General features: G+C 39.0%; 1 protein-coding gene across 1 annotated transcript in view; it reads left to right on the plus strand.

Annotated features, from left to right (window-relative positions):
• RPS6KC1 (ribosomal protein S6 kinase C1) overlaps window positions 1–19,662 on the plus strand; it is an 85,502-nt gene extending 65,840 nt beyond the window's left edge. The window contains exons 12-16 of the mRNA XM_057365117.1: window positions 212–1,792; window positions 2,064–2,153; window positions 13,592–13,674; window positions 14,392–14,487; window positions 17,586–19,662. Of these exons, the coding sequence (XP_057221100.1) occupies window positions 212–1,792; window positions 2,064–2,153; window positions 13,592–13,674; window positions 14,392–14,487; window positions 17,586–17,696 (1,961 nt within the window). The 3' untranslated portion in view covers window positions 17,697–19,662. The remainder of the gene's footprint in view (window positions 1–211; window positions 1,793–2,063; window positions 2,154–13,591; window positions 13,675–14,391; window positions 14,488–17,585) is intronic.
• Window positions 19,663–20,206: the final 544 nt, after the last annotated feature.

The following is a 20,206-nucleotide window of genomic DNA, read 5'->3' on the forward strand; positions in this document are numbered from 1 at the left end:
TTAAATATTTATGTAACAATACAAATTTATGTGAAAAGTTGTGGTCCTGGTAATTATTTCCTGCTGAGGTAGCAGATCCAGCTAACTCTGTGATTGTAAGGATATAGTGTATAGTGACAGTGAGGATATTTTCTTGTTTCATAAAAAAAAATAAAAATATTTTGAGTGAAATTAAGAGATCCCCTCTCTTTCTGCTTTTTTTTTTTTTCAGGAGGGAAACTGTGGTCTTACGTCAGTAAGTACTTAAACAGAAGTCCTGAAGAGAGCTTTGAAATTCCTGAATCCAGAACATCCAGTTCAACTAAAATTTACCTGGAACAACCAACACCTACTCCTAAAGAAACTGGTAGCAGCACCGATTCCAGAGAAAGYGATGGGGAGGGCATGCTGAAGGTGGTCCCACTGAGGAGCAGCCTGACACCAAGCTCTCAGGATGACAGCAGCACCCAGGAAGATGGCCAAATGATTTTCAAGTGGATGGACTCGGCATCCAGCTCAGAAGAAGAGTGCACCACTAGTTACTTAACGTTGTGCAATGAATATGGGCAGGAAAAAATTGACTCTGGCTCCCTAAATGAGGAGCCAGCRGCTAAAGGAGAGAGTGAAGGGCTGCWTACCAAAGACAGGAGTTGCTTGCARAAGTGCAGTGCTGTTGGCAGTGACAGCTTCACTACTCAGATTGCACCTCAGGAAAGAAAGCTGTTCAGTGACGATGCCGAGTCGGAAATAGCCAGCCCTACTAGGATATTGGACTCRTTAACTAGATCCAAGAACAGCCCCATGGAACTCTTCAGGATAGACAGCAAAGATAGCACTAGTGAGCTCCTGGGGCTTGATTTTGGAGAAAAATTATATAACCTGAAATCKGAGCCTTTGAAGCCGTTGTTTTCTGTCCCAGATCATGACACGAGCTTGGATGCCCTGGAGAGCAAAATGGGTGTGAAGGCTCATGACACGGTGAGCAGGGGTTCAAATGACTCTGTGCCAGTTATCTCCTTTAAGGATGCTGCTTTTGATGATGTGAATAGCATTGATGAAGGAAGGCCTGATCTCCTAATAAACTTACCTGGCGTGTCTGATGACACCGAAGAGCCAGCTGWGTCAAGGCCAACAAAGTTTACAAAATCTGACAGGGACGTGTCAGAAGTAAAGTTGTTAGAAACACCTGATGTCTTGCAATTAAATAATTCCACAGAGCCATGCAAAGCATTTGATCAAGAGCCAAATCATGTGGCACCAGAAGTGGGCGATCCTTCCCACAYGGAAGCAAATGAGCAAAGTGGTGTCACTCAGGGAGCTCTTGGGACCCTCTTTACATCTGACCAAGAGGTAGGTGGTTCAGAAGATGGGGCTCTGTTTCAAGAGCTTGGGGCCTGCTCCTTACACATGRCAAGCAAAGAAGAAAGTTTCTGTGTTTCCAACCCGCTCTCAGGTGCTCAAGAAGTTAGCTTGGACAGAGACGCGTTAAGAAATGAAGGAGTGTTGCTGTTTTCCAATCAAACTGAAGGCAGTGGGAAAGAGGAGACAGACTCAGCTTTGTCACCACCAGCAGCTGAAAGTAAAAACACTTCACCAAAGAAGGAAGACAAAGTAGCAGGAGCAGGGCAGAAGGAAATACATCAAATTTTTCAGGACCTCGACGAAAGATTAGCGCTAACCTCCAGGTTTAATATCCCAGAGGATTGGATTCAAAGATGGGCAGCTGAAATGGTGGTAGCCCTTGATGCTTTACATAGAGAAGGAATTGTGTGCCGCGATTTGAACCCAAACAACATCTTATTGAATGATAGAGGTCAGGAACTTTTGCAAATGCATTTCTTTTTATTCGCTGTTGCTTCCAATTAACTGAGTAGGCGTTTTATCTTGTAATTAGTATCTTCATTTCCTGTCTAGAGCTTCATTATCAGTGCAGCAAATTCACCCCCAGTAATAGCTTCTAGTACTTAATGATGCCATTATTCTTAATGATACTGTTTTTAGCTACAAAAGGAGTAATTACAGTTCACTTCTGCAGAAAATGGAAGGGAAAAATGTTTTGATTTCTCCTGTCGTTTTGTTTTTAGGACACATTCAGCTAACGTATTTTAGCAGGTGGAGGGAGGTTGAAGATTCCTGTGACAACGATGCCATAGAGAGAATGTACTGTGCCCCAGGTTAGAGCAATCACCTACAATGTTTCACTTGGAAAGTAGATTAGCAGCTTTTATTTTCTCATGCAGTCTCTGTAGCATAGAGCTTGAGATCATGCAATATCTGAGCTTTCTTTGCTTCTTTTGCTTAATGTCTTCTAACTGCTTTATTGTTGAGCTGTGGTGTTGTTTGTTATGTATTTCCATAACGTCTAATTGTACTGAATGTCTTGTTTAAGCAAGTCTAAGGAATGTTCTATTTTCTTGCAGTTATTTCTTSTGTGTGAAAATCTTGTTAATTGAAAAGAGCAAATGAGAATGAAAAGGTGTCACTAAGACCATTAAAAATACAAAAATTTATACATGCAAAGGACATGGGGATGTGGGGAKAGCCACAGAGGTTTGAAAAATACAGCCTTAATAAGCTCAGAGATACCTCTGACATTTCTGATGAGCTACAGTGGGCTTTGAAATAGTTTAGAGAGCTCTTTTCTTAGAACCGCTTTCATCAATCATGAGGGGGATAAAATCAATATCTCTTGGGTTTTTATAGTAAGGATGGCACTTGAAACTGAGCCCTCCCTCTTTTCCTTTTTCCAATTTATTTGCTGCTAATATAGTGGTCTGTGGTTTTTGGCAGCCAAAAATCAGGTGTTTCACATACAGCTTCGTATTTTTAAAATTTCATAGCTAGCTTATAAAAACTTGGTTTGGAGTTGAAATTACTGCACTTTTATTCTGGTTTTGAAATGCCAGCATAACTTTCTGCTGAGTGCGTGGTCTGGCTAGGCATTGCAACTTGGCATGTAGGTACTCCTCAAGCTCACAGTCTGCAAATGTGCTTAGAAAAATTTAGAATAAGAGTTACCAGCAATGGAAGTTCTGAATTTAGTTTGGCATCAGGTGTTTCTTCTGGTCTTTTTTTCTGCAAGCTAAATGCAGTAAGAAACTGTCTCTGAATAAAGGTAGGTGGGTCTCAACAAATGTTGAATGTCAGCTTCTTGAAATAAATGGAAAATAAAATCTTTTCTATCCAGGTGCAAGTCAAGAGGGCAGGTATTACAGAAAATAATTCTTCTTACCTATCAAAGTAAATCCAACACCTTAATTCTACCCTCTTGTCACTTTTAAGAACAAGATAATTGGGGAATCCCAGCAATTACTGTGTTTGTTAAATAGATGGTTGTCCTGGTTGCCAACATGTGTGACAACCTGTTCCAAGGAGGTGTTTTCCTGCCTCCCTAACCCAGACTCGAACAAAGCACTCCCCAGTTGAGTTGTAGCAAAGATGGAAGTGCAGCCTTTTTCCCACCCTGTCATCATTAATGAGCTGTGAAAGTCAAAGCTTAATTTTTCTGTACTTTAATGAGGATCCAAAGAGAKGCTTTTTTTGCCCCCTAAGCCCCAACCAGCCAACTCCTGCCATAATGAAGTGTTTAGGGAGCAGTTGAAATAATATTTAGAAGTCCCCAAATGCAAGAATAAAGTTTTCCACACCATCATTATTTCCACCTCACAGCACAGGTGTGGTATCCATCCTGGCTTTGCTTGGTGAAGTTGCCCTCCCCTCTCTGCCCTCTCTGCCCTACCCCAGGCTGCATTTGCTTTGCACCAAGCTGCAACTGGTGAGCTGCAAGGTGAAGATTTGCAAATGCAAATGTTAGATATATTCAAGGTGGATGAATTKGCACTKCTCTGTGATTCTTGTCTTTCATATTTCTTGATCTTAATGTTATCTCTRCAAAGCATGCTTGTACTTTAGTGTAGCTATTAGATGTTAATTTTTAGGTAGGAGAGTAGTACTTGGTTTACCAAGTGAAACCAGCATGAAATATATTTTGGAGTCAAGTGCCATTCTGTTATGAGGAATGATGCAATAATGCTGTATAGCTGAGTCCAAAGCAGCTTTCTTAGGGCTATCATTGCTGGTAAATGTTGCTTTAGAACTTTTGACCAATGTTAAAAAAAAAAAAATCATGTTAAGAGGCTTTCTCTAGGTTCCAGTATTAGAGGTGGAAAAAGGCTTCAKTTGAGAATTTTTTTTCATTTTGAGGAATGTACCATATTCGTGGAAACCCTTTATCATGAAAGCATTGCTCCTAAAGTTGCTTYGTGGAATAAGGATTTTGAAATTATATTTTTGCTTCAGTTCAGTAYACTAGTAACAAGTTTTGAGGTTTTTCTACTATGTTTAAGTTGCTTTTTATGTGTTTCTCACAACTTGGTTTTATTTTTCTGCTGAATTATGTGCTGTAGTTTGTAGAGGTGATGAACTAGCTTCCCAAAATTTTATCAGGTCTTAGGATTTCTTACCATATAAAACAAATAATAGTCTAAAATAAGTGACTCAGAGCGAGTCTTTATCTTGCTTTGAATTTTCCTGGTGTTTTCAGAATGATGTGCTGTGTTGCCCTGCCTCTGGATACTCAGTTTTGCCTCTCCTTTTCTCTCCTGGCTGAAGGATGCAGTGAAACTTGGCTTGTAAAATTTTTGTGTTTAGCTTGCTGTGTGTTTTAAACATTAATTTAAATTGAATTTAATTTAATTTAAACAGAATTCAAGATAGAATAGATTTGGATATGATAATTTGTATGCTACCTGATTTCAACAATTTGGTATTTAAATAAGTGCACTCTTTAAAAGTGTGCAAGAAAGGGAAGGTGTCTCTATCAGTAAACATTGCTTTTAGGGTCTGCTGTCGGGGACTGAGAACAGATCATGAGTCTAGGGCTGCAGTTCTTTTTCTGCATCGATTTTTGAGGAGCAAATTTTGGAGGCAGAAAAAGGAGAGGATGAATGTGAAATTTAAACASATTGCAGGGTATCTGCATTTTCAAATAGGTAGGAAATTGCATTGCAGTGTTATGTGAAAATTTTAAACATCTATTTGAAACAGTTTTATCTTTTCAATTGATGAGGTTTCAGATGTTGCTTTTCTACAGCATAAGTTATAAAGTGATTTGCAGCGAAGTGTGCATGAAGATGTATTTAAACATTGTTTTATGTGTTGAAGAAAAACATGAAGTCTAAATTCTGCAATTTGTATGTTGAAAACTGCTGGATGGGCTATGGATAATAATATATTATTATATTATATTGTTATATATTATATATTATATATTATATATTATATATTATATATTATATATTATATGTTATATATTATATATTATATATTATATGTTATATTATATTATATTGTAGAAGATTTCAGAGCCAACGGAGAATAGATGTCCACCTGTGTGGAACTTGTCTTGCAGGGTCTCGGAATTTGTGTTTAAGGCTTTCAGTACACCAGAGTGTAGCCTGGAATTAAGGTAAAGCAAGGCAGTGTTGGTTCAGGAGCACTGATCAAATTCCTGCCCTGGTGAAGCACAGGGACTCGCTCAGCTCTTGTTATCCTACGGAAAGTGGAGAGGCAATTTGACTGCATATGTCAAAAAGACATTATGCAGTGCATATATAAAATAACAGAACAACTGCAACCATTATAACTGCAGAAGTGTCAGAAAGATGAGGGAAGGGAATAGCTTAAAAAGCTGCATCCCGTTCCCTGCGAGCAGGATAATTAGTTTTGTATGAAATAGCAATTGTCATTTTACATCGTGCATAAATTAGGARTAAGTCTGCATCTGTTGCAAGAGTGGCACTTCCCCGCTGCCGACGGGAGGTGGCATTGTACCATTAATGGATGTTGCTGTCGCACCGGCTGCCTCTAATTTGCTTCACTTCTCTTAAGAACTGGAGACGGAAGATGCTGCTCATTTGTAATGATTTGCACATCAAGAATTGTTCTCGCAAGCTCAGAGTCATGGAGTGTTACGGTGCTGTTGGTATGGCTGGGTAACTCTTCACTGCGATATTGTTCTGTATGGTTCTGCTCAGTTTAAGAAAACAAAAGTTCCTGCTGAAACAACTCAGGCACCAACAAAGCTGTCTGCAGATGCCTAAAAGTAGTGCCTGAGCTATACTTTGATTAATGGCCAAACTAAATCTTTGCTGTTCACTTATGATAAGTCAAATGTTGTTTCTCTAATTCACTAGGGAAATGTTGGATTATAAATCATACTCTATAAACTCAACACCACTTCAAGTAAAACTGTGGGGGTTTTGGCCAAGAATAACCTATTTGTTTTTAAAGAAGAAACGAAGCACTTGTAACTTAGAATTGCTGCTGTGTTGATATGGCTAAGGTGACTATTGTGAGGTTTGTGTTGTTTCATTTTTCTCTYTAACTTTCCTCCTCTTTATGGTAATTCTGTTTTTTGAACATTTTAAAGCGTGCTAAGCAGCTGATGTCTGAATACAAAGTTATTAGCAGATCAGATGAGAATGATTCACTTCTGTTTAAACAGCCCTTTGCTCTCCATGCCCCCTGAGAACTCTTATCAYGTATTTGTCCAAAAAATCCCCACAAAAACTAACAAAAAATCCCTTGCTTTATCCACCTGCCTGGTGGCTGATAGTATCAGCAATGTATCTCTTTATCTCTTGGTTAATGTGCCTTGGTATTCTGAAGGGGGGAAAATTCCAGTAACAGATTCAATTTACATGGACAGAAACTTGAGCAAATGCCAGCCTAGCAGGGGGGCCATTATTCTGCTCTATAAATAAGTTTAAAAAAGAAACACACACACACACAAACCTGTGAATCAACATGTTTTGGTCTAATTGAGGGAAAAGCAAGATAGATGAATTTTGAAATGCAAATTATCACCTTCTGTTATTTTAAAGTATTGGTTTTGCCAGCATTGTGATCTTAAATATAAAGAGTTGTTAACTTTTWAATACAGTAATAATTGTATTCTATTCTTGACATTCACAGTTTTTAAAACCAAATTGGTAACTTTTTTTTTTTAAAAAACAAACCCTCTCAGTATGCTTAATACCTGTGAGAAGGACAAAATTGTCTACAGCCATAGCCTAGTCACGACTGTCTTCAGCTAAAATAGATTTAAGTTAAGGATTTTTTCATGAAGAGAAATCTTTAAGGTACTTTTTCTGTCTAACCTGTGAAGTGTCATGTTGTAGAAGCAGCTTGCTGGTCTGACATCTTGTGTAAATATGATGTGTGAATGAGATGTTTTATTTACACTCCCCGAGTTCTTGTTCCAGCAGCGGGGATGGGTTCTGTTGCATCCCTGTAGTGTTTTTGGAGGATGAGGTTTTAGAACTGGGCTGYCTTTAGAGTATTTTTTCTTTCTTGTTTAAACAAGTTTTCACCAGACTGTGTTTACTAAAAACTGGAGATTTGCTGCTTGAGATCCTAAAGCCAAAGGGAGCTTAGCTTCATAGAAAATGTAAGTAGGAAACTGGCCATCAGTAATGCATCGTATTATTCTGATGCTTTCATAAGCTGTTGTGCTATAATCAAGCCTTATTTACACAAACTAGCTTTCACAGAAGCCTACACATAAATATATGGTAAATTTGGTTTTATGTAACCTGCTGTTACTTGTACACAGTGCAAAACCTAAGCAAAAAGAAGGCTTTGTATGTAAAGGATTTTGTTTACAAAAAAAAAGACAAAAATGTTTCAATGTGCAACCTGATTTTTGTATTCCCAAATGAAGATGTCATTTCTGCTCTTAAACAATTGAAAATACAGATGCAAAGTGCAGCTTATCAGCTAAAATATATGGCATGAAAGTAAAATTTACTAGTTGATATTATTAGCATGATGCTATAATTTTTATTTACTGAATGAGGWAAAAGATTATTTGCCTCTGTTTACCAAATAGACATTTGATGCTGGARAAACCTATATGTTATTTGTCTGTGTGTTTTTTAGTAGGAGTTTGTGGGCACTCGTTAAATCAGCTATTCTGTATTATAGTAATTTAATTTGAGTAGATTGTTTAAGAAGCAAAATAACTGTGGTAGATTAAAGTGCCATTGACCCTGAGAGGTGTCAAGGGGTGGGCTGGTCTYGTGGTTATAGTAAGACTGGACTTCCTGCTTTTTGTCTCTGACTCTGTCCTAGATTTTTGTGTGACAGTAATGTCTCAGGATTATCCTAAAAGGAAAAGAAAAAATCTGGATCGGTGAAGGAGTTTTGGGCATCAGAATCAGAAGGATTGGTCATAGCTTGATTTGAAAAACCCTTGCACTAGGAAACAGTTTAACATTAACATGACAAATACATGGCTGGTGTGAAGAAGGTCTGGAGATGCAGGAAAAGTCAGGACACCTGAGTGTCCTGCAGAAAACAATGACAACGGACTGCTCCAGAATAGCAAAATCTCATGAATTTGGAGTTGGTAATTGAAAGCATAGGTGTGGGCAGAGAATTTTTTTTTTGCACTGAGGCTTGTTGTAAATAGATGTTTCAGGTGAACTACATGGTCTTGTGATTTTTCTTAGACTCTGTAATTAGAATAAGCAGTATTCAAAGTACGAACTGTTGATTTGTAAAAATCTGATGTTTTAATCTGGCTGCCATAAAAGTCAGTTGTTAACTCCAGAAGAAACTGCACTTTATGTGTATTTGTTTATTGTTATTATTACAATAGATGGGACTAAAACTTGAAGGTAGTATATAAGATGCCTTGTGAAAATAAATGGAGCTAGCTATGAGTTAATTAATGTTTGATTTGTTTTGATAACAGAACAGTAATAAAACTTTGTCTCTTTCGTCACATGATTATTTTAGAGGAAGTTTTGATTCCATCTTGGGCTGCTAAAAGGAAGAAAGAACACAGTTCCCTCTATTATTTTTTTTTCTTTTTTTTCCAAAGAGAAACATAGATGCTCATATGTTTTTGAATAACTTTTAAATGAAACTTCCTATTTTCACACTCCATTTGATCTTAGCAAATGTTCATTGGACTTGCCTCASTACTTTATTGTTTAAAAACCATGATAAACTTCTTATACTTAAATATAGATGGTTCAATACTGTGTTTTATAGGTTGCTGAACCATTTTAGGCAAAGCATTATGGCCAGATTGCTTGTGGGTTGTTTTATTTAGTGATTGTGTCTTACAGTATCTTGGCTGACTGAGTCTGATGAGMGAGAATTAGGTTGGAGTTATTTTATTTGATTCTCGGCAAATGTTTCTTCACATATATGGATATCAAAATATGATAAAACAGTAATCTTTTAAAATTAAGTGAGTGTTAAGGTAAATAGAATTTCAAAAGTGTCTCTAATGGTTTTTCATGCAATGTTTATCTTAATGGCCACAGAAGGGGAAAACATGGTGTTTCTTTTCAGGATGTGGATAAAGTGCAATTCCTCATGAAAGTTTTCAGACACCTGATGGTAGTTCAGATGGTGTGGGTCTCCTTGTTTTCTTACTGGTGCAGAAATGGCACTTGAAAGTACACTGTTTCTGCTTGAAATGGAACTAAGGGCAAAGGGCCTCCTCAGGTTTTTAAATTCTCATCAATCCATCCTTCTTAATTCCAAGAAACCATCTCAGTGCAAAGTTTTTCCTGACTCCTAGGTGTCTGGGGAAGCACTATGTCCACCTGGAGCCAGCTTTCCTGTGAGCTGACTTGAGATGCGTTTTTTCTGATATTACAGTTTGTCCTACCAAATTTTTGATTAAATTTTTGTTYTTGGTGATTCACAAGCCATCTGGCCTGAGTTGCATTGTAAATGTCTAAGGCCTCCTGTAAGCCTGGCCATGTTAACTACTGTTTRTGTGTGCTGGTCATGAGGCATTATTGTCAGTCTTGGAGGAAACTGTTTTTGGAAGAACATGTGGCAGGTGTGGTAGTAAAAGCTTTGAAATCCTTGAACATGATATTTGAAGTTGAGGTGCTGTAGAAAGAGTGAGAAAATGAGCCTTGGTTTACCATCAATAGCTTTATTGAGAATGTATGTTCAGGAGGGGTGCAGTTCTGCTTTTTACTTCAGAACTGGCACTTGTGTTTACACTACAGAGTGTTGCCAGCTATGTGTCTCTTATCAGGAAGTAAGGTATTGCTGTGTATAATGCAAATATTGAGATAAGTATGGAAACCATAAAGAAATGGCCTTTCAGTTGAGACCAGCTGCTCTGGAGGGAGGACAGTGCAGGGTAGTGAAGGTGTTTACCTGTGCCATCTGTCTCTGACTAAACCTGATAACATTTTACAAATCTCCTTCCCTTTAGTTGTGGCTGCCGTTGGAATTGCTTTGTGCAGGAATTTAGTATTGCTGTTGACTTGTGCTACTTGGTTCTGGATGTCATGGCCGTGCTTCAGGAAGAGAGAAAGAGGAAAGCTCTCCCTTTAATGAAATTGCAGTAAAGTTGGAAGAGCTRTTGACTTTTTTTCACCCTGCTGTATTATTTCTCTGCTTTTCTGTTTGAGGATGATACAAATGTTATTTTCTGCAAATGTTGTTCTGTTAGTCCTAGAAGCACCAACACTGTGTACATGTGTACACACATTTATTTTTGTACAAATCCGGGTAAGGTCCTTGATTTCAAGGTTCATGAAGGAAAGATTTGGCACAAATATCCCCATGTTATTCACTTRAGCTTATGTGTCACTACCATTTATTGTCTAAATTACTTTGCTGATGGATTGAGATGAAAATGTTTTCTTAGTGAAGGCAGATATTGTAGTTCAGATTTATTGCAATATTGAAGCTTTAAAAAAAGCATATGCCTTGTGTGGTATATTACATTAGCCAGCCACTCTTTGTCCCTCAAAAGCACTTCATAATCTACAGTTTCTAAATTTTCCCATGATGTTTAGTCAAGATAAAATGCAGTAATATTGATGTGGTATCCTGAACTTATTTTGATCAGTGTATTGCATCAGCAGTCATGTGACCTGTTTRAAGGAAGGAAATGTAAACAACACATGTTTATTTGTAGTGTACCCAGTGATCCTTTTCTTCTTCTTTTTGAAGGAAAACATTTATTTTAACCTGAAATAAGGAAACTTTGGAACCTAGGGAAAGCAGCAGGAAAGCAGACATTGCATAATAGGAAAAGAGTTGAGCTAAAATTTATTTTTTGTAAAAAAGGGACTCAGGTGTTGCCCTCARCTGAGTTTTCTATTTTCTGTTCTGCACTGGTTCAGATGACTTGTCATGYAGTTTCTACTGTGTTCACAAGAACTCAGGCAGGGCCCTTCAGCCCTGGGAGAAATCTGTGTTRCTTGTTCTTAATTTATTCCCCTTGTGTGCTTTTGGTCATGATCAAAAGTGTATGGAAGAGTTGAGTGCTGCTCTTCTCAGAGAACTGCAGTGACATTTGTTTTGGCTTGGCATATTTTGAAAGTAATATGCCTTTTGAAAGTAAGTCCCTCTTACAATTGAAAATATGAGCTTGGATTTTGAGGAAGTGGACTCTGGWTTGCTTTTTGGCTCTTATTTTATATATGTCCATTTTCTTCATCTGCTACTTTCTGTAATGAGCAGTTCTGTGAAAGAAGGCAACATAACTTTGGTTCTTCGGAGAACTTCATCAGCATCTCTGATTGCCAGCATAAAAGGAAATAATACCAAAACTGAGAAAAATGTGGGGTTTTTTTTGGTAGAGTTTCTTTTCTCTGTGCTCTGAAAGATGTTTTTTTTTTCACATTTAGATGTTTGGGTTTTTTTTAATAGGGCTGTAACTTAGTAGGCCCATTCCCACTGAATGTCTCTAGTAAGAATCAATTATTTCCTTTTGTGGCATTATTCTGAAATCTAAGATGTGTCAGTGTGGGATAGTTCATGGTGGTATAGAAACTGAGAATGCAGTAGTCAATCGTATTAATTCTTGGCTTTGCTGTTCTTATTCTGTAATAAGTGTGTAATCTAATTTAAAAATAWAAATCTTCACTTGTTGGGAAGAAAGCTCCCTTGAACTGAAAAGGCATTTCCATTTAGTAGGTTTCACTGAGAAATGCTATGAAAACCTTTCACCAGCTGGTTCGTGTGGAAATGCCCAACTTTGGGGTTTTTTTTTTCCTTTTTTTTTAAAGGACCGTTACCTAGAAGGGGTGCCTTTCTGAAGGGCCTTAAAATTAATTGGCAAGAACAAGTTTTGATTTTTACACAAATTCTCTCAATTTACCGTAATTTCATCTGGGTGCTTGCATGGGGTCTTAAAACATTTAAAAAATSCATGTAATTATGCTCATACAGTTCCATTACATCTTTGCAAAAGTTTCTTGGTACTGATAGGAGTATTAATCTGTAAGAAGTGGAATAAGTTCTGATACATCACCCTTAAAGTGATGTATCAGTTGTTCAGAGGCCWTTAAGTGCAGAAAACTTTTCAAAGTGAGGGATGCCCTACCTAAAGAAACCATCCTTCCTTGTTGCTTTTGCAAGAGCAGCCTYAGCTTAGTTCTGTAAGGTGCTGAGTCTCTTCCAGCTTTTGTGTTGGCAGCTGCACATCCCTGTGCTCAGCATGTGTGTGCATCCCTGCCTCTGGGGAGCTCTGGGGAAATGCCTCCCTCTCCCTGACCCTGGGCTGTGACTCATCTGAAGCTCTCCTTGGCCATGCTCATGCTAAGCTCTATAAAATGATGAGCAAGATTTTTTTTCTCCCATGCTGCATTGCTTTTCACAGCAACAGCTATGTGTCTGTATGCTAATGGTTGTCCTCTGTTGGGAAGATGTTGTGGCTTTTGCCTCCARAGCTATTTTAGTGCAGCTTCTGCATTTTTTTGACAGTCAAAATGAAGATTTCATCCTCGTTGCAATCTGCTTTTCTGCCTGTTTTAGAGCAGACAGCGTGGTGTGTTTGTATTTAATAATTTTTGTAGTTTAAAGCCTGAGTCAGTGAAGGCCAAGTTTTCTGCATGCATCATGCTACTGAGTACGTGTGTGTGTATGGCCAGGGACTGTCACTCCCATCTCCCCTCCCTGCTGTCCCTTGTGCATGTGCAGCAGTAGCAGGGTTGGGTGCTTGCTGGATGCAAGGAGGGAAACAACTTTTCATACCAATGTACAGTTTGTGCTGGGCTGTAGCAATACACAGTTATTGGTTGTGGTTATGCTGTGGGAAGTAGATTTGGAATTTYTCTATATAAGACCATTGTGAAAAGCCTCCCATGGAGATCCCATTAAATGGTGTGAGTTAGCCATGAGACAAATCCTACCCTCTGAGACAAAACTAAGGCATGCTGTAGACTACTGCACACCCTCTTGTGCTGCTTTTATGGATGCTTCAGACCACTCTGGTCTGTCCAGCTCTTCTGACCAGCGTAAATTCTCTAAATATGTCAGTGTCACTGTCACTGTCCAGTTTTGTCCAGTTTAGAAGAATCATAATTGTAATGCCTRCAAGTCTTGAAAATGCCTGTGTATGCATGGAAAAGACAAATTATGCATGAAATGTATAGTGTTGCTGTGTTTGAACAATGCAATCTGTAGGTGGCTAAAGGGCTAACTAAATTGCAGGCATAATGAGAGCTCTGTGGTATTTAGTATATGTTCTGTCAGCATTAAACAGTCACCTTGTAAATATATGTTAATTTTGAAGGTGTAACTGACCTTTTTAATATTAATTGAAGTGTCTTATGTTTAGAGGTTGGTGCTATCCTAGAAGAGACAGAAGCCTGTGACTGGTGGAGCCTGGGTGCCATTCTTTTCGAACTCCTCACTGGGAAGGTAGGGTTGGGCACAAGTGACTTATTAAAAGTGCCTCCTTGGCCACTAGTTTCTCAACAGTGGTTTGCCCAGTTGTGATTCTCTTTTTTTTTTTTTTTCTCAGATGAGCTTTGCCAGCTTGAGTACTCTGTTTCCTTAGCCTGCATAGGACCAGAGAAACAAAACATGCTCAGCCTTCAGCAGAACCACTTAATAAAGCTGTGCCAAACTTAATACTGAAAAAAATAACCAGAACTATGCTGCCCTCTTAACTACAATGAAATCCAAGTTCTCTAATATTCCATCTGTACATGTACAAAACTTTTGCCCTAATAGTTCCAGTATTATTTCCTGGGACTGTGTAGAAGCCATATGTTGCTGTTACACGTTAATTCAGTATTTTGAGACAAAGAGTGATTGGCCAAATCAAACTGGTGATTGGTTGACAGCTCTGCACGAAGAAAGCAAAGTCCACCAAATTCCCAGGCTATTTAAATTTGAGCAATAGAACAGAAGCTTTAAGATGTCAGTGTTCTAAAGCTGTATCTCAGGGAGGTCATCAGCACTTGCAGACATTCCTCCCAGAATCAGTACTTCATATTAGGAAGCACTGAATTTTGGCTTTCTAATGTTAAATTTGCATGGACATCAGGAGATAATCCAACACTGCGATTTTGAAATTAATAAATGCACCTGCCTGTTTTGATTTTCTTTTCTTTTTTCCTTTTCTTGTTCCAGTCTCTGGTTGARTGCCATCCATCAGGAATAAACACTCACACTTCTTTGAGTATACCAGATCATGTATCAAAGGAGGCCAGATCACTGATCCAGCAGGTAGGTGAGGGGAGAATTTATTTTCTCTATGTACGTGTGTGGATGGGACAAATAATTACCTACCTAACTTGTTCTGGTGAAGCAAATGTAAAACCAGAAAGCTGCTGATAGGAATGTGGATGGCTCTTTTGTCAGCACTGATGAATTTTGCCCAGTTGTCTCGTTGCATCTGGAGATCTTGACTTCTGCTGCTGGCTGTATTTGTAGGAAACCAGAGTGCTTTGCCATTTCTTCAAAGAACAGGTTTGGGAAACGCTTTGGAAATACCTGCTGGTGATGCATGAACATTTTAGGAATTCTGTCCTAAATGTTCATGGAAACATTTGTAAAGAATTACACTAAAAAWTGCTGATGCCAATTCAGCAAGATAGCACAAAGTACAATGAAACCTGTAGCACACTGATTAAAAGTTATGACCTTGCTGTGGTTGAAAGTCTGTAGCTCTCGTCCTGCAAGCCTTCTGGATGCCATTTGTTAAAACGAGTACTTTAAATGGTGAATCCAATGACTTTTGCAGTCAGAAGATAAGTGGTAGGCAGGACAAAAGGCARAAGTGTAAAATATAGACAAAGCTTCCAGACTGATACACCATTTTTAAATTAATGGGAATAGTATTGTTTGATGGTTTTACTTTGCTCTTAGCTTTATGTAGTCATGACTGAACTTGTAGTACCAGGTCTTSAAACTCAGTTAACGTAATCTTCCTGCTGGTTAATTTTGACATAACTCTGGAAGTGGTGCCTAGATCTGACCTGTTCCACTTGAGAAGAATAAGCCAGGCATATGAACTGTGCTGTTCAGCTTTGAAGAGGACCTTGCTAGTGGATGCATAAATAATGGCATCACTTAGATGAAGTTTTGAACAGAACAGAGTGGAAAAAGTAGTTCTTGATGAAAACAAAGGAAACAGATTTTGAAAATTCAGTGAGTGAAAAGACCCAGTGACAGATAGATTTCTGTGCTGTTACTGTGAAATGATTTGTGSAAATGGGGCTGTGTGTTTGGACACCACCAATTTTGACCACGTGACATGAAGTCACTGAAGCTGAAAGCACGTGTCTGTATTTCTGGCAAAGGTAGAAAGGGAAATGACTGAAGAAAAATCCCTTTTTTTTATAATCTTAATTCATATAGTTGGATGGTAGCAAATTTTTACTGTCACCTACAGATGCCATAAGACACAAATGGCTGAGGGAAAGGAAAACTACACTAAATGAAGGGAATTTCTTCCATTAAGRCTAGAAGACAAATGAAGTTGTCCAGTCCGTGTATCCGTGTCAGTGTAGGATTGKTTTTTTGCTGTAGACTGATGTATTGCCTGTTTTCACATAAGCCAAAGAATGTCTCTTTTGCCACTGGTGGTTTAAGTGGCAAATGTATTTCTGCCACTCACAGCTGTGTTACAAGGCCATGCCTGTTCAGAGAACAGTCTCCCCAATGCCTGTTAGGTCAGGCTGYCTAGTGTAGGGTGGTGACTTATCTGGTGGAGGTTCTGCTATATGAAGCAGTAAATCACATTTTTGTTGTGTGACTATCCGAGGAAGCTGCCATTCATTGTTGAGGAAGCCTTGTCAGGAAAAGGAAGAGAGCTCTTTTGGCATGGATAGCAATTTGTCATTGCGACTTTCCTTCCCCCCACTGCCAAGGGTAAGCAGGTCAAAACATCACAGAATAACTCTCCGGGATCAGTGTTCAGCTATACAGAAAATTGTGTCAGGCGTTGTCTCCTGCTGTGGCTCCCAGTACAGGTGACTTCATTGTAAACACCTTCTTCATTTAGCCAGCATCTARAAAACAGAGATCTGTTTATTTCTGGTGAAAGATGAAGTTGTTTTTGATGTTGATTTGGTATTTTGTGCTCAGGTTTCTTTTTCAGGAACCTTCAAGTTTTACTACCAGCAAAACAGGCAGCGTGACTTTTCAATAGGTGTCTGTTGCAGTTTGTGTTACGTTTGTTTTCTAAGATTGGAGTTCTTCTGGACAAACTTTAGAAAATAAGTGACCATGCTTGCTTTTCCTGTGGTGGTGCTGCTTGTATTTCAGGGGAAGGCAGAGACACCCTGGCTGCATCTGTGTGTTCTGGCTTGTGGGGGATACTAGAGCAGCACCATTCACTGTCAGCAAGCTACTTTTACTGTGTGACACTATGACTGCAAATAGCAGAGCCATCTTAAAATGTGTAAATTCCTATGTTTATGGATGTAGACTCACTTAGATGTTGACTGCATCAAGATATGAATACACATTTTTCCAAGTGACAACTGGGAGAAGTTATCCTATTAGCTGTTGCAAAAAAAGCAAGCAAGAGATCATGCCTTTGTACTGGCTGTAATTGAATAGAGTATAAACAGTTCTTGAAAACTGCAAAATATGTTTGTGTGTCTTTATTAGTCTCTTTGGAGTTTACCTTTGCATTCCCTTTTATATGGATTGGTATCTTTAAACAGATGTAAATATTGTGATTTCCTTTTCACATGAATTCAGCATGTGATGTACAACTAAAAAGCAAACGAGGTGCTGAATTTCAGGAAATTTCCATGAAGCCATTACACTGTTTTGTTTCTTTCACTGGGGTTTTGCTTTTTCAGTTTTAGGCCATTTGTAGGACTCTTTAAAACTTTTTTTTTTTTTTTGAGGAAATGGAGAGCTGGCTATGTTATCCTGATATTTTAGGACCAACTCGCAATTTAGGAAACGGAAAGTTACAGACCAGTACCCCTGATGTAGCCATAACACAGTGGTGTGAGCAAAGGTTAACATGAAGCAAAYGCAGCGTCCAGAGTTCTACTGATGCTCTGGCTGCTGCTCTTTTTAAAATGAGGTTACACTTAAAATGAAGTCCCAGTGTGCAGTGCTTCAGGGAATTGCATGCTGTGATCAGTAGTCTCTGAAGACTGTAAGACTGAGACTTAAGGAAAGGAGAGTCTTCTTCCATTTACTGGATTTTAAGAATTTCAAGTGTGCTTTTGCACTCTTGAAAGTAATTCACAGAGCAGGAAAACGGTAGGATGTCCCTTACCTTAGACCTTTCTGGAACTTTTAAGCAGTTGTTTTTGTTCTTACTCACTGAATCATGTGTATTTTTCTTTCATGTCAAGCTTTTGCAGTTTAATCCTGCGGAGCGTCTTGGTGCTGGCGTTGCTGGTGTTGAAGACATCAAATCTCATCCATTTTTTGCCCTTATAGAATGGGCAGATCTGCAGAGATGAGAGACTCGTGCCCTCTGAGCAAACTCAGGTCAACTGGACAAGTTTCTCTGGCACAGGAGCACCCTGACTCGCTTCCTTTGGATRTCTCAAACCACTTGGATGTAATGGTTAAAGGATGCTGGAGCAAGGGAGTCAAAAGTGAACACTTTTAACAGGAATCACTGGTTGTACAGGGTGCTGGCTTATTTTTACCACAGCTGGTTGCTAGGTGGGTGTGAGTCCTTTYATCAAAGGGAGTTTTGTGAGGCAACTCCTGGGCAGCATGTTTGGCACTGCCAGCTTGTCAGCTAAGCAGGAGCAGGAATATCCTCCTGGTGCTTTGTCTGGTGATGGAAGTGTCTATAGACAGTGCCAGTTGAAAGTATTTTTTTATTGTGTCGATAGACCATTTCCTTATGCTAAGTGCAGCTCTTGGGAGGGTGGGGAAGGAAGAAGCAAATAATTTATTGATGGTATATGCTAAAAAAATACTAAATAAAATGCTAAAATGCTTTATGCAAAAGTTGACACATTAAAAATAATATATCCATGAAAAATTAAGAAAGCTGTTGCATAATACTGTGGAATATGTCTTGAAAATAGCATATCATTTCCCATTCTGGAAAGAGAATATAAAAGGCAAATACTGCTGTCAAATGTTGTACTTTGTTGGCTGGCAATGTCTGTTCAAAACTCCTTAACTCTGTTGTATTTGATGAGCTACATGTTAAAGTCACTACAGAAAGGGAAATCTTCTTTTCCTCAGCCAGATAAACACTGCTTTAGCACTAATAAGGAGCAAGAACACACAACACTAATAAATATATAGATAAAAAAGAAAAAACTCTTCTCATCGCTGCAGCCACTGCTTTATCACTTAATGAACTTTGCTTCCTTTAAGTGTCCTGTTTTTAGCTGCCACTTAAGGAAAAAAAAAAAACCTTTTTGCTCGTGTTCTTGTGCTCGAGGAAGCTTCTGAACTCCCCTGTTTGTTTGTTAATGGTCTTAATAAATCAAAGAAAGCCTTCACCCACTCTGCTGCTTGAACAGGAAGAAGCCTGGGATTTGCTCMTGCCAAATGACTAAGTGACATCTCTGAGCAAGCCCTAGTGGGTAAGACTTGGGCAGGAGCCAATTAGCTGACCTGCTTGTTTGCTAGAAACGTCTGGAGAGTGGGAGAAGAATATAAGACATGCAGAATATTTTGCTGAATGCTGCTGTTACTGCTAAGTAGCCATGCCTGTATGGATTCCCAATGTACACACACTGTACACTGCAGATCATGGTTCTGTGGGTTTTTTTCCTAAATGTTCCCTTTGCTTGCAGTCTTTTTTCTTTCCCTATTTCTTCTTCTCCCCAGCTTTATCCGGAGAACAAAGGGCAGATTCCCTTGGGAAAGTGAGGTTACAGCAACGATTATTGAATTTACAACTCAAAAAAAAAAAAAAAATCCTTCCATTTGTATTTTAGCCGTGTATTTTATGGGCACTCCCAAAAGTGCATCTGTATAGTCTCCATCTGTTAGACACCAGGTCAGTGTATTCAAATAAAGTGGAAAAGGAAAATGCTTCACTTAAACAAAGGAAATCTGGAAACTTTTTTTTTTCCTTTTTAAATTATTCCGCTCCCCTCTTTTTTTTTTTTTTCCCTTTCTTGTGATCACCAGGCCAGCAGAGGGGCTGTCACAACACTGCAGGTTGTAACCAGGTCACCAGTATCACTGCCTACCCAGTACTGTCCAAGATTACATCACTTTCAGAAACTGCCTTTCAACCCACCACCCTCTGGCTTCATAACAGGAACTCCCTCAGGTGAGCCACAGGAACAACTTCCTGTGCCGAGCGGGTCGGAAACCTCTAATGCAGAGACCAAGCTGATCCCGAGCTTCCTTCCAGCCTGCCCTGGCTGTGACTTTGGAGAGGGCTCGTTGCTCAAGGAAAGCCTCCCTCCCCTCGGCCACCTGACTCCCTCCCTGGGGCTCTCTGGCCCAGCCACCAGATAATGCCACTGCCTGTGTTGATCTGTCCCTTTGCATTTGCCTGGTGATAACTGTACAAAAAAGTATTTTCCATGTTACTTTGGAATCCTCTCTTGTTCAGGTTGTGCTGGCTGCAAGCAAACATAGGATAAGATAGCACAGGAACTCAAGCTGGTCTCTGTGAGCAGCAGAAGGAAAACCCTGTTCTGGCAGAAACCAGATGATCTCTCACTGCAAAGCATTCAGTTAAGTTAACGATACCAAAGTGTTTTTTTCAAGTATGTTAATAATGAGGAAATCTAGAACATGGAGAGTGGAAGGAATGGGGCACTTGGCAATATGACTTGCCAGAAATGAGCCTTTGAGATGGTACAAGTTTTTGTAACATTATTGCTGACTCAGATAACTGTTTTGTCAAGGGAAGAACAGTTTGGAGTWAATTGCACAAAACCAATCCTGCTTCTATCTTTATTTTTTTTTTCCTTGAACATGTATTATGTTGTATTGGTGTTTACATGTCTTCCTTTAATAAACAAAACCTTTCAAACCTAAT

Source organism: Malurus melanocephalus, unplaced genomic scaffold (genome assembly GCF_030028575.1).
Source record: "Malurus melanocephalus ecotype Western Australia unplaced genomic scaffold, MMel_1.1 scaffold_48, whole genome shotgun sequence".
NCBI lineage: Eukaryota > Metazoa > Chordata > Aves > Passeriformes > Maluridae > Malurus > Malurus melanocephalus.